Source organism: Lactuca virosa, chromosome 7 (assembly GCF_052849685.1).
Source record: "Lactuca virosa cultivar CGN04683 chromosome 7, Lactuca_virosa_CGN04683_v6, whole genome shotgun sequence".
In the NCBI taxonomy this organism is placed as follows: Eukaryota; Viridiplantae; Streptophyta; class Magnoliopsida; order Asterales; family Asteraceae; genus Lactuca; species Lactuca virosa.
In genome coordinates this window covers 84,985,781-84,998,226 of record NC_136432.1, presented here as the reverse complement: position 1 = coordinate 84,998,226, position 12,446 = coordinate 84,985,781, and the positions used below count along the sequence as shown (strand labels likewise).

Sequence of the window (12,446 nt, the reverse complement as noted above, 5' to 3'; positions counted from 1 at the left end):
AGATGTATGCAAATTAGTATGTTATTTTCAATTTCAGTATGTTTCTATTTGGATTTTGATTGATTTATGTTTAATTACTTTGTAAGACAATTTGTATTCGGATTTTTAAATGATTATTGTGTAATTTTGATTTTGTATGATAATTTATATGTTTTTATAATCATTCAGCAACTTCATCCATCACAGAATAGAACAGCAGGGTAATATGGTCATTTTTCATCATTCAGCACAGTCAGTCATATGTACAATCAAACAGCATTGTTTCTTTCCCAGTCAGAAAACTTTCCCAGACAGCACTTTCCCATACAGCACTTTCCCAGACAGCAACTATCAAACGGCCCCTAAGTATAACACCCAATCATATAATATAGATAAAAGACAAACTTGTAAGATTCCATTAGCATGTGCACCATTACAAAAGTTATGCCCACATTTGTCCTAATATGTCAAAAGATGTGTCATGACTAAAAGTTTTCCCAATTACATAATTAAAAGACTAAAAGTTTGTATTCCCAAAAATAATAAAACATAAATTCATTCCAACACCATTGGGTGGTGATCAGTGCTTCCTTTTTTCTTCAAAACCTTCCTCCTCAACCCAATCTTGGTAATTCTTTCTGAGTATTTTCGTGTCCTCTTCCCAGTTGCAACAGGTACTTGAACATCAACATGTGGAGCATGATCATCTACTTGAACATCATCAACAGGTTGTAAAGGAGCATCCACTTGAATTGGATCTACTTGAACTGGTTCCACTTGAACTGGATCTACTTGAACTGGATCTACTTGAACTGGTTCCACAGAACCTGCTATACAAAGGTGTAGTTAATGAGCTGGATGTTGCCGTATAATTACATTGTTTTAATAGCATACCTTTCTTTGTTTTACATTTTTTAGCTTTCTTCTTTTTCGGCAGTGAAGTGGATGTTGCAGCTTCTGGTCTTGTAGGACATGTTGATCTATTGTGCCCCGTTTCTCTACAAATGGTGCATCTCATAACTGCACCTGCTTTTGAGATAGTACACCTTGTTTTCCCCTGGCTTTCCCTCTCAGATTGATCCCTTTTCCTTTTAAGGGTTGGCCTTCCTGGTAACCTTCTTTTTTGGGGAGGCAATGACTTCATGTAGGGAACTTCAGGCCACATGGAACTACCATTAAGTGGATTAATGGTATGGTTGTAACAAGTCAAGAACATGGCTGTATGGAACCATGGTGCAACATAATCCTCTGCATTCCTGTTGAGGTATGAAATGGCTGCCACTGCATGCACACATGGGATACCTGATACTTGCCAAGATCTACATCCCCATGTGTTGTTGTTAACGTCCACAACATATCCATCATTTCCAATCCTAACCCCATATTGTTGTATCCCAAAAGGTATAACTCCCCAAAATCTGCCCACAAAAATAAGAAGTTATATTAATCTTATAGATGAGAAAATAATACTTATAAAATAGAAATTATGTCATACCTTTGCTGTTTCTTTAACTTTGATATCTTTAATCTTATAGATGGACATATTTTTAAATTCCCCTAACTTTCTCCCTCTAGCAACATTTTATACATCCTCTCCATTACATAAATCCTAATCTCTTCCAACATGGTGAGGAGTGGCCTCTTCCTAGCAAGATCAATAACAGAGTTGAAACTTTCTGATATGCCATTCTCATAAGCATCACAAGCCCTGTCCACTTCAAAGAATGCCCTGCACCAACTTTTAGGGTCCCTTTCCATGAGGTGTTCATAAGCCAAAGGGTTAATTTTTTTATGGAATTCATTTCTGCCTCAAATTTAGGTTGAGTAGTACTAGCAGCTGCTGCCCAAAACAACTTCCTATATTGTTCACCTTTGAATTTTTTCTTGAAGTTAGCATAGATGTGTCTAGCACATTGTCTATGCTCTGCTGCTGGAACCCTTTCTTTGACAGCCTCTATTAATCCCTGAAAGAAAACATGAAATAGATGATATAACAAAAACATTCAACTCAAACAAAACAAAACATAAATATACCTTGTGTTGGTCTAATATGAGGGTCAATCCATGACCAATTCCCATTTCAATGTCATCCAGAATGAGGTCAAGAAACCACTTCCATGTTTCCTTATTTTCAACTTCCACCACGGCCCATGCAATAGGGAAGATGTGGTTGTTTGCATCCATACCCACAGCTGCTAACAGTTGGCCTCTACATATACCCTTTAAAAAACAACCATCTACCCCTATTACCCTCCTACATGCTGCAATCCAACCATCCTTCACACCCTTAAAACAAACATACATTTTAGAAAAGTAAGTGGTGGAATCAGGCATGACATTCACATCTATCTTTACTGTTGAACCAGGATTTGTCCTCATTATTTCTTCTCCATAACTCCATACTTTACCATAATGTTCTATCAAACTACCCTCTATCTCATCCAAAGCATATCTCCTAGCATTTCTACATTGAGTGACACTAACAATCAAGTTAAACTTTGTACTTAATTTGGCTTTCATTTTCCTTATGCTTATTTTGGGGTTCTTCAAAAGTTGATTCTTAAAATGCTTTCCAATCCATTTATATGTTACAATGGAACCAAGTTTGAAGACTCTTGAATAGTTATGGTCATCAACTAATGACTTAATCTGGAAAGACCTTTCACTACTCATCCAGGAAGCCCACAGTCTAAAAGGACAAGAGGGGTTCTTGTTATCTTTACAACATCTCACTAATAACCTCTGACTATTATTTTTCTCAAAATAAAGGTTGTACCCATTCTTCACTGCATAGTTAGTCACACAATTTTTAGATTCCATGGGGTTAGAGAATCTCATACCTAGAATTGGCACCATTTTGTCCCATTTTTGGTTCTCATTATGGACAGGGTACACTGGTTTGTCATCCCCATTCTTGGTTTCAACCTCATCAGTTTCAGCCTCATCATTTATATCCTTACACATACCTGACACCCAGTGTAAGAATTCATCACCAATAGTATTGTCGAGAGAAGGAATGTAATCATCTGCTTCATGCTCATATGGAATATCATCAGAAAGTTGTGAATCATTATCATCATCCGGGTCTTCCTCAGAATAATGCCCTTCATCATCTTCTACTACTTCAATATCAGCCCAATCAAGTACAGGTTCATTTTCGTGGTCTATATACACATTCATTCTTAGACCAGCTTCATCACTATAACCCGTTTCAATAAACTAAAAGTAGTCAGCATCATTCCCAATTCTCCTAATACCCTCTGCCAATGGTTCATTTCTAGTGCAGTAATATACATTATCGCAACTGCCTTCAATCAACTTTGCAATGAACAACTTAAACTCTTTGAGATCCATTGCACCAAAATCGACATCACAGATTGAAACAACAACAGCGTTCAAGTACACTAATGGTTTTGGTGCGAATAAACCATTATAATGTATATAAACTGTCAAATACTTACATTGTTTGGAATCGGAGGCCATCTTCTTCACTATAACACTCGCATTCACCAGTTCTCTTCAATTTCGTAACCGTATTCTTCGATTGAACTGTTTTCTTCAATTTACCGAACCCTAACGGTAAGGAGAAAGGGGGTGAAAGAGAAACGGGTATGAAATGTGTTCTAAGTCCACGTAATATGACATGTCATCTCTAATTAAATGTGGTAACCGGTAAAACAGGTGATAACCAGTCGTGATGGTTTTGGTGAGCAGGAATATTAAGTTCAATGGTATAATAAAGACAAAAAAAAAGATAAGGGGCCTCATGAATACAAGGCGGACACTTTATTACCCTCAAATGTCATTTTCCCTATAGACATTAAGTCCATCATTTTATTCTACACGTATCCTCAAGTTTCATGACATTCGTGGTCTTGGACCGGTGTTGGTTATAAAGACAAAAAAAAAAAAAAAGATAAGGGGCCTCATGAATACAAGGCGGACACTTTATTACCCTCAAATGTCATTTTCCCTATAGACATTAAGTCCATCATTTTATTCTACACGTATCCTCAAGTTTCATGACATTCGTGGTCTTGGACCGGTGTTGGTTCAGTCTCGAAATGGTGCGTTTTTCTTGGAATCGGTTTCGGAACAGTCTGGTTTTTTCTCGGACTGATCCCGAACAGTCTTGGACCGTTTTTTTTTCGGTTTGATTTCAATATTTTTTGTTTTTCTATTTCGGTTTCGAGTTTTTCCGTTAACGAATGTGTGTTTAACACCAAAATGATAAATTAATATTTATTAAAAACGATACATTCAAATTTAATTAAAAAAAAGAGTTGGATAATGTATGGTTAAAAATTATGTACTTAATACAAAAATGGTGTGTTTATAAATTTTGGCTTTTGGTCTTTTTTTAGACCCGTCTTATGTCGGTCTGGTCTTTTTTGGACTAGTCCCGGACGACGTCGGACCGTTGTTTTTCAGTTCGGTCTCATTTTATACCGGTTCGTTATTGGTCTTTTTCTTGGTCCTATCTAAGATTTGTCTTTTTGTGTATGTTTTCTGTCTTTGGTGATTGGTATAGTGAAAACGTATTTCAAATTTTTTCTTTAAAAAAAAATCTCTCTTTTGTTCAAACAAGCGACCTTTAATTTTTTACTGAGAAGAATATAAAGTTAAAGACGATGTGTTAATAATTTATGTTATAACATTATAATCAAATAGAAAATATAATTTTTTGACTTATCAATAGTTAGTACTTAGAATTTCAGTGACCAAATTTAATTACTAACTTATATCGTAGGGGTTTTAACGTTAACTTTGAATTTGTAGAAGATTTATAACAGAAGGTGGTTAAAACTTTTTTAGGTCGAGTTTTCCATTTTGGAATAAAGTTAAACTGAAGTTCAGAAAAAATGAAGGTTTTGATTTTTTTTTTTTTTTTTTGTTCCTACGATTCAATTGTTTTTATCATTTTAATTTACTAATTATCGATATAAAAAACATTACCTGTATTTTATTGTCTTTGGCAAACTAAGATTTAATTCTATATGAAAAGGAAAACGAACATCCATCACATTGTGTGGGTTAATTTGTCCATGTTTAGTCAATACAAAGGAATGCTATCATATGTTAACATAAAGTTTAATCTTAATAAGTAGATGACATAATTTTATTTTTCAAATATGGGCTTTTGATTTCCATTAATAGATTTATACTTTATAAACGTTAATTTGAGCATATTATTAACAACTTCAAACAGAATTAAATAATAATACAAATTCAAATGAAAAACGATCATACATCAAAGATTAAATGGAAGTTATTGAAAACAATTTGAGTACATAATGCAACTACAATATATTTGTCAAGCAGCTTAGCCACCAATTTCACCATTATCTCCGCCACCAGCACCACCGCCACTGCCGAATCCTCCTCCAATTGCTTTTCCCACACCTCCACCTCCACCTCCACCGAAGCCTCCACCACCGCCAACTCCGCCACCACTGCCTGTTCCTCCTCCAAATCCGCCGCCAGCACCACCACCGAAGCCTCCACCACTACTTCCACCAAATCCTCCACCTGCCCCACCACCGAATCCTCCACCAGATCCTTTCCCAATACCTCCTCCAAATCCTCCTCCAGAACCACCCCCACCAATTCCACCGCCACCGCCACCACCTCCTCCCATCCCACCACCAGTCCCTCCGGCACCACCTCCCATGCCTCCGCCAAAACCACCTCCAACTCCTCCACCCGTCCCACCACCACCTCCTATACCTCCTCCACTACCTCCACCAATCCCACCACTAGTTCCTGCTCCTCCTCCACCTCCTATTCCTCCACCAGCTCCACCACCTCCTCCTCCAACTCCACCACCCGCTCCTACTCCCCCACCAACTCCACCACCCCCTCCTGCTCCTCCACCACCTCCAACGCCACCTCCTGCACCTCCTCCTGCTCCTCCACCACCTCCAACGCCACCTCCTGCACCTCCACCACCTCCTACTCCCCCTTCATCACCACCTCCTTTTCCTATTCCTCCTCCGCCACCAGAACCTCCACCAATTCCACCTCCCACTCCTCCACCACCTCCTTTGCCTATTCCTCCACCACCACCGCCAATTCCTTTTCCAATCCCACCACCACTTCCCTTCCCTATTCCTCCACTTCCACCTCCGCTTCCTTTTCCAATCCCATCACCTTTTCCTTTCCCAATTCCACCACCACCACCTTTGCCAATATCACCACCGTCGTGACCATGGTGGCCCTTTTCTTTCTTATGAAGCTTCTTGCCTTTACCATCATGACCTTTTTCTTTTCCAACACAATCAGGTTTATCGACCTTCTTAACATCACCTCCGATCGTAAAACCAACCCCATCCCCACTGCCAAAACTAAAAGAACCTCCACCACCACCGCCTCCACCCCAACCACCACCTCCACCAAAGTTCAATCCTGGTTGACCATCAAGAAACCATTCTGGTTTCTTTACTTCAACCACATTGTCACCACCATCTTTTTCAGCCGCCACCAATTTTCTCCCCTCGATACAATTAATTCCCACTAACAAAGCAAACAAGAATCCCACAAAAACCTCACCCTTAAAAACTCCCCTCTGTTTCATCTTACCGAGCATTCAAATTGGTATATCAATAGAGTACTCGAAAATGGGGTTTATATATACATTTCTCTTGTGATACAAATTCAATTTTCTACAACTTCTCAACTGAAATTTACACTTTTTCTTAAAAAAATTGTATTATTAGTATTAATATTTATTTCTCAACCAATCCAACTCTACTACTCATGCATTTACGTGACTAGCTTCATACTTGCATTCAAAGCCACCGTACCCCAGGTACTTTCTTTTCTTTCTCTTTAGTTTCACAGTTTATTATAATATATCCATTCTTTTGGAATTATAATTATAATTAATATATATATATATATATATAGCAATGTTTAATCACTTAATCAGTATTCAACGATTTTACTTTTTGAAAAAAAAAAAAAAAAAAAAAAAGATAACTAATATTTTCTGATAGAAATTTTTTATTAGAGAAATCAAATAATGTATATTCTTATAACCTTATCAATTGCATCGTTTTGATTTAATATTGTTTGGAATAATGTCTTAAAATTAAGATTAAATATATTGAATAATAAATAGATAATAGTTGGATATATATGTTTTATTGAAGTAGCCAGTATCGAATTATTTTTGTTAACATAAATGTTTAAAAGTCATAGTACACAAAATAAATACTGTGTAATACATGGTATGATTTGCAAAAATAATGGGAAGCCATAAGTTATGGCTTTTATTTAGAGTTGTATACTGTAATTATATAGAAATGTTTGAGAAAAATAGTTGTGAGCTTTTAAAATATATATATTTATATAAGATACATAAAAGATAAGTGATTTCTTAAGGATAACCTAATAATTTTGTTATAAGAGGTAGTTTCTTTGAATGTATTTACCAACGTTTTAGAACTTTTAACAAAAGAAAATGAAATTAAAAAATAAACAGAGAAGATGTAACTATTGTAACATGTTATTTTTCGTTTCCTTCTTTATTGGGGAATAGTTTTTTCAACCACAAACAACCCAAAAAGGAAGAAATTGATGTTGGGTTTTATTAAGAACGGTTGGGGAAAACACCTCACGAGCCTCTACACTCATCAACTCAAAAAACCAACTCTTTATTTCTTCCACGTTATTATTTTTTTGCCATTTTTGTTATATATTTTAGAGTAAATTACGCGAATGGTTCCTATGGTTTGGGATAACTTATGTGTTTCGTCTTTAACTTATTTTTTTAACTCGGAAGGTCCCTACTGTTTGTTTTTGTTACGTGTTTGGTCTCTGTCTTACCCAAAATTACTATTATAACCTTATTTAAATAAAGTAAAATAGTCTTTTTAGGTAAAATAAAGTGAGGTGGGGTGGGGTTGGGGTTGGGGTGTGTTTATTTAAATAAATTAAAAAATCAATGGTAAAATAGTCTTTTTAGGTAAGACAGAGACCAAGTGCGCAACAAAAACAAACAGTAAGGACCACCTGAGTTAAAAAAATAAGTTAGTGACCAAACGCGCAACTTACTCCAAATCATAAGGACCATTCGTGTAATTTACTCTATATTTTATTTGTAATTTTACGTTCGAATTTAATCATGGTAATTATTAGAATATAGAGAAAGACACTGAAATATGTTATGAGAAATAATTTTAATCATTCTATTTATAGTTTAATTACAAAAAAGGGTAATTGCACGAATCATCCATGTGGTTTGATTCAATATGTGAGTTTCAACCTGTTTTTTTACATAGACGGCTTTGTGCTGTTCTTTTATTGCAATTTTCGTTTCTGAATGACATTAAATAACTATATATTGCTTCTGTTTAATTTCCTTTTGTTTAATTTTTATTATTTAACTATCTTTTATTTTTATTTTTATTATTTAACTATAATTAATATAAGATGAATCCACCACCCCACCCTTCCCCCTATTCTTCTTCTTTCTCCCCACATTGATCACCTCTTCTCATCGGCCACCATCTCCGATCACCATCCTACATCACCTCTCACCACTCACCAACTGAAAATCAACATCACTACCCACCATCGTCCAACATCACCACTCACCACCGCCCTTGAAACAACTCCAGTGACACTCAAATACCCGAAAGAAATGAAAATCTATAAATCAAAAATCAGATGTAAAAAAACACTCTTGGCCACTACAACCTAAATCTGAAGAGAAAAACTTGTAGAAATCGAGCTACAAGGGATCTTGCAGAAATCGAGCAACAAGAAAAAACCTCATAGGCATTTAGAAAAACACTATGTTTCTCTCTCACCAAGGATGCAAAAAGCATTAATGTTTTAGAAATCGAGGGTTCTAGACGAGGATTTTTGTTCTTTGAGGTTCAAAATCAATTTCGGTGGTCTTAGGTGGTTGGCGACAGAGGAGTGGCATCGATATTGAAACGTGCAAGTGAAAAACAAAAAAAGAAAATTAATAAGAGTAAAATAGTCATTTTATGCCTGACATGATTAAAAAATGCTAGTTTAAAACTAATCCGAGATGGTTCAAATGAAAAACAAAAGGTAAAAACAAAATGCGCATAGTGGACTAAACAACAAGGACGATTCATGTAATTTATTCTTAAAAAAATAATTCTTAGAAAAGAAAAAAGTATATATATGATAAATAACATTGTTAACTCTATGTATTTTATTAAAACTATTAGTGCAAATTGCATGAAAGTCACTATTTTACTATAAAATTTTGATTTTGATATTTTTTTTTCTCAATTATGTGACTATATTTACAATTTTGTTACAATGTCAACCAAATGACCGGTTCTTCCTGTTCTCCCGATAACCACGTTTTCCAAATTGCAATAAATTCACTTAGTTTACCAAAATTTTAATTTTGACACTCAGTTTTAAATTGTAAGAAAGTCATTATATTACCATAAAATTTCGATTTTGACATCAATTTTTTTTTTCTCAATTATATCATTACATTTATACTTTTGTTACAATATCAACCAATTGACCTATTCAGAATATATTATTGTGGTTTAGAAGCTTAATTTGTACAATAAATAAATGAAGTGTTCTTGTGGAATTCAGAGTGGTTATAAACATCGGTTAACCAAAGGATTATGTGGACACCATTGTATCATTCTTTTGGATGTTCAAGAAACAAATAAGACACACGTTGATATTTGTATGATAAACACATTATAGGGGAATATGCACTTTGATTTTGAATGTTCTTCGAAAAGGGGAATCCTTAGTATATAGGATCTGTCAGTGTTTGTTTCAAGTCATGTTACTTGTTTAGAATATTTTTTGGTCGTTGAAGGTATGTGGACATCTAATATGTAGGTTACTTGTATCGATATCTATGCTCCTCAGGTTTGATAGAGGATTCCTTTAAAAGCTTATTCGAATCGAGGAAGAGGATTTTATTTTATTTGGTGATTTAATGAAGTCTAGATGCGATCATAAAGGTACAAATCAACTTTTTGCAGTCTTCGACAAATAACTTTACGATTTTAACTTCATTTCACATTTAATTTCACATTTTACCAATTGTTAAAAGACCTATGTAACCTTATTCTCACATGTACCATCAACTCAAGAAGGTGGGACATTGACTCAATCTCAATCTGTCATATGTCCAAAAGACGTAAGTACCCTCTTCATCCTCAATCATCGAAAATAACCCTTGAAAGCTTGTTCAGTTCAGTCTAGACATGTGTACTCTAATGACAAAAACAATATATATATATATATATATATATATATATATATATATATATATATATATATATATGTGGATGTGAATGCAATACGATTTACATAAAGAGGAAAGAAATAGATTTGGGCTTATTAAAAATGTGGATAACATTATATTATTACTTGAGACACATAATAGCTTCAAGTCAAAATACAATCAATAAAACATGCTAACCTCCCTCTCTTATTCCTAGATAAGGAAGAAAGAAGGAAGAAATGATCAAGACTTCATATGTAACACCTTCGGTTTTCATCTATCCTTTTGCCACTGCAAACAAGATTAAATATAATTCAAAGCTTTGGTAATAGAATGCTTCAAGAATACTTGTGAAATTATAGAGTTAAAAGGGCATTTGAGTAATTTTTAACAAGGAGGAAATCACATGGAATTGAATTCCAACAGAATTCAATTATGTACTCATAACAGTGTGATTGGAATGTAATTGAATCCGAATTCCAGCCAAAGCTAATAAAAGAAGGAATAGAAAGGTACCTGGTTATCCACTTAAATTTTCAACCGAATTAACATCTTCATCATCTCCTTCCCTTATTTTTGCAATTTCCTCTTGTGCCCTTTCAAGAATCTGCTTCTTCTGCAATTCCAACTCTCTCTGAAAATCCATCCTCATCTTCTCCAAATCCATCATCTGCTGTCTTTTTCTACCTTCGATCTTCTCATAAATCTCCCCAAAATTCTGAACAGATTCAGCCAACAATCTAAATCCATCATCATCTTTCCTGTCATCAGAATCATCTTCATCAGACTCTGATTCCCCAGGGCTATCCCTCATCTCATCCAAGGCATTTGATTGATTTAAATAAACTTTGGTATTCATAAACACATATTCCCCTGAATCAACCCCACAAGGCAAACCATTGTGTTGTTTCTTTGGAGATAATAACATATCCATTCGTTTAAAGAATCCCCATTTCCCATGATACCCTTCTGATCCTCTTCCACCCATTCCCATATCCTCCATTTTTGCTTTCTCTTTCTTATACTTCTTCTTCAATGTCTCCAACCTGTTCCTACATTGTGTTTCATTGATTTCCATTTTACACATCTCTGAAACCTTTTCAGCAACCTCAACCCAATCATCTCCCCTTAAACTCTTCCTCCCTAACTGCAAATACCTATCGCCCCACACTTCTAACAACACAAAAGTTGCATTTTCACTCCATTCATCCCCTGACCTATCAGGAACACCACCATAAGCTTCTTTAGAAGGATTAGCATTGGTACGAGGGGCGAATTCATAATTTGAAACCAAATTATCTAATCTTCGCTTCTTCTGGTGACGCCTAGAAGATTCACCTGTATCAATTCCACCTCCGGAAACCCTATAATATCCATGTTGATATTCATCATCGTCTTCTTCTTCTTCTTCATCGTCCTCTTGATAACCGTATCTCTGATTCAAACCTTCGTTTTCTTCTTCAAATTCATCGTTTTCGTACTCGTTGTAAGTACTATTACCATGGTAATTGTTGTTGTTACGAACAGGACGTCTTGGGCGAACCGATGGATTGTAATCCATTTACGAACTACTCCCATGTCAAGAAAAAAATTAGATATCTAAGTAAATTAATTGAAAGCAACCAATACAAAAATACAAAACCCTACCTTTAATGGAGCGAGAAAGGGGAAAACTGAAATATTTCGATCCGCTGAGATGAGCCCTAATTTCACATGAACATTTCGAAATTTCGAATATTGTGAATGAATTTTTGAGGGTATGATGCGAAGTGAACGAAGCTTCCTAGTGTTTGTCGCTAGGGTTTTGAAGTCGAATGGAGATTGCAGAGCGTGGGGTTGATGCTAAAATGAGCTTACGGGTTTGAAGTGCGCGATTTGATGTTTCTTTTTGACTTTTTGATGTTCGAAGAGTTGTAGTTTAAAATTTGACTTTCCTTTAAATGAAGAAGAAATGGGCCTCGATTGCTTATTCGCATCCACTCAAAATCCAACACCCCCAAGGCCCAACATACAAAATAAACGTCAATTTACTCTATTCATTTTATTTTGAACAAACAAGCATCAATTCACATATTAATAGCCCTATAAATTTTACGATAAACATATTTCTCAAATGAAATAAGAATCCTATAGAAATAAAACATAATGGTCTTAACTAAAAAATTAACTTTTAGCTTAAAAACTAGTTTTTAGTTGATATTTTAGCTTATGAATTAATAATGTT

The 12,446-nt window shown here is 35.2% G+C and overlaps 1 protein-coding gene across 1 annotated transcript; it reads right to left on the bottom strand.

Annotated features, from left to right (window-relative positions):
* Positions 1-10,335: 10,335 nt before the first annotated feature.
* LOC145125469 (Alcohol dehydrogenase transcription factor Myb/SANT-like family protein) lies at positions 10,336-12,118 on the bottom strand. Its single transcript, XM_079060928.1, has 3 exons — positions 11,870-12,118; positions 10,739-11,790; positions 10,336-10,513 (listed from the first exon to the last, which is right to left on the bottom strand). Exon 2 carries the CDS (start codon positions 11,781-11,783, stop codon positions 10,743-10,745), a length of 1,041 nt encoding a protein of 346 aa, XP_078917054.1. The 5' UTR covers positions 11,784-11,790; positions 11,870-12,118; the 3' UTR covers positions 10,336-10,513; positions 10,739-10,742.
* Positions 12,119-12,446: the final 328 nt, after the last annotated feature.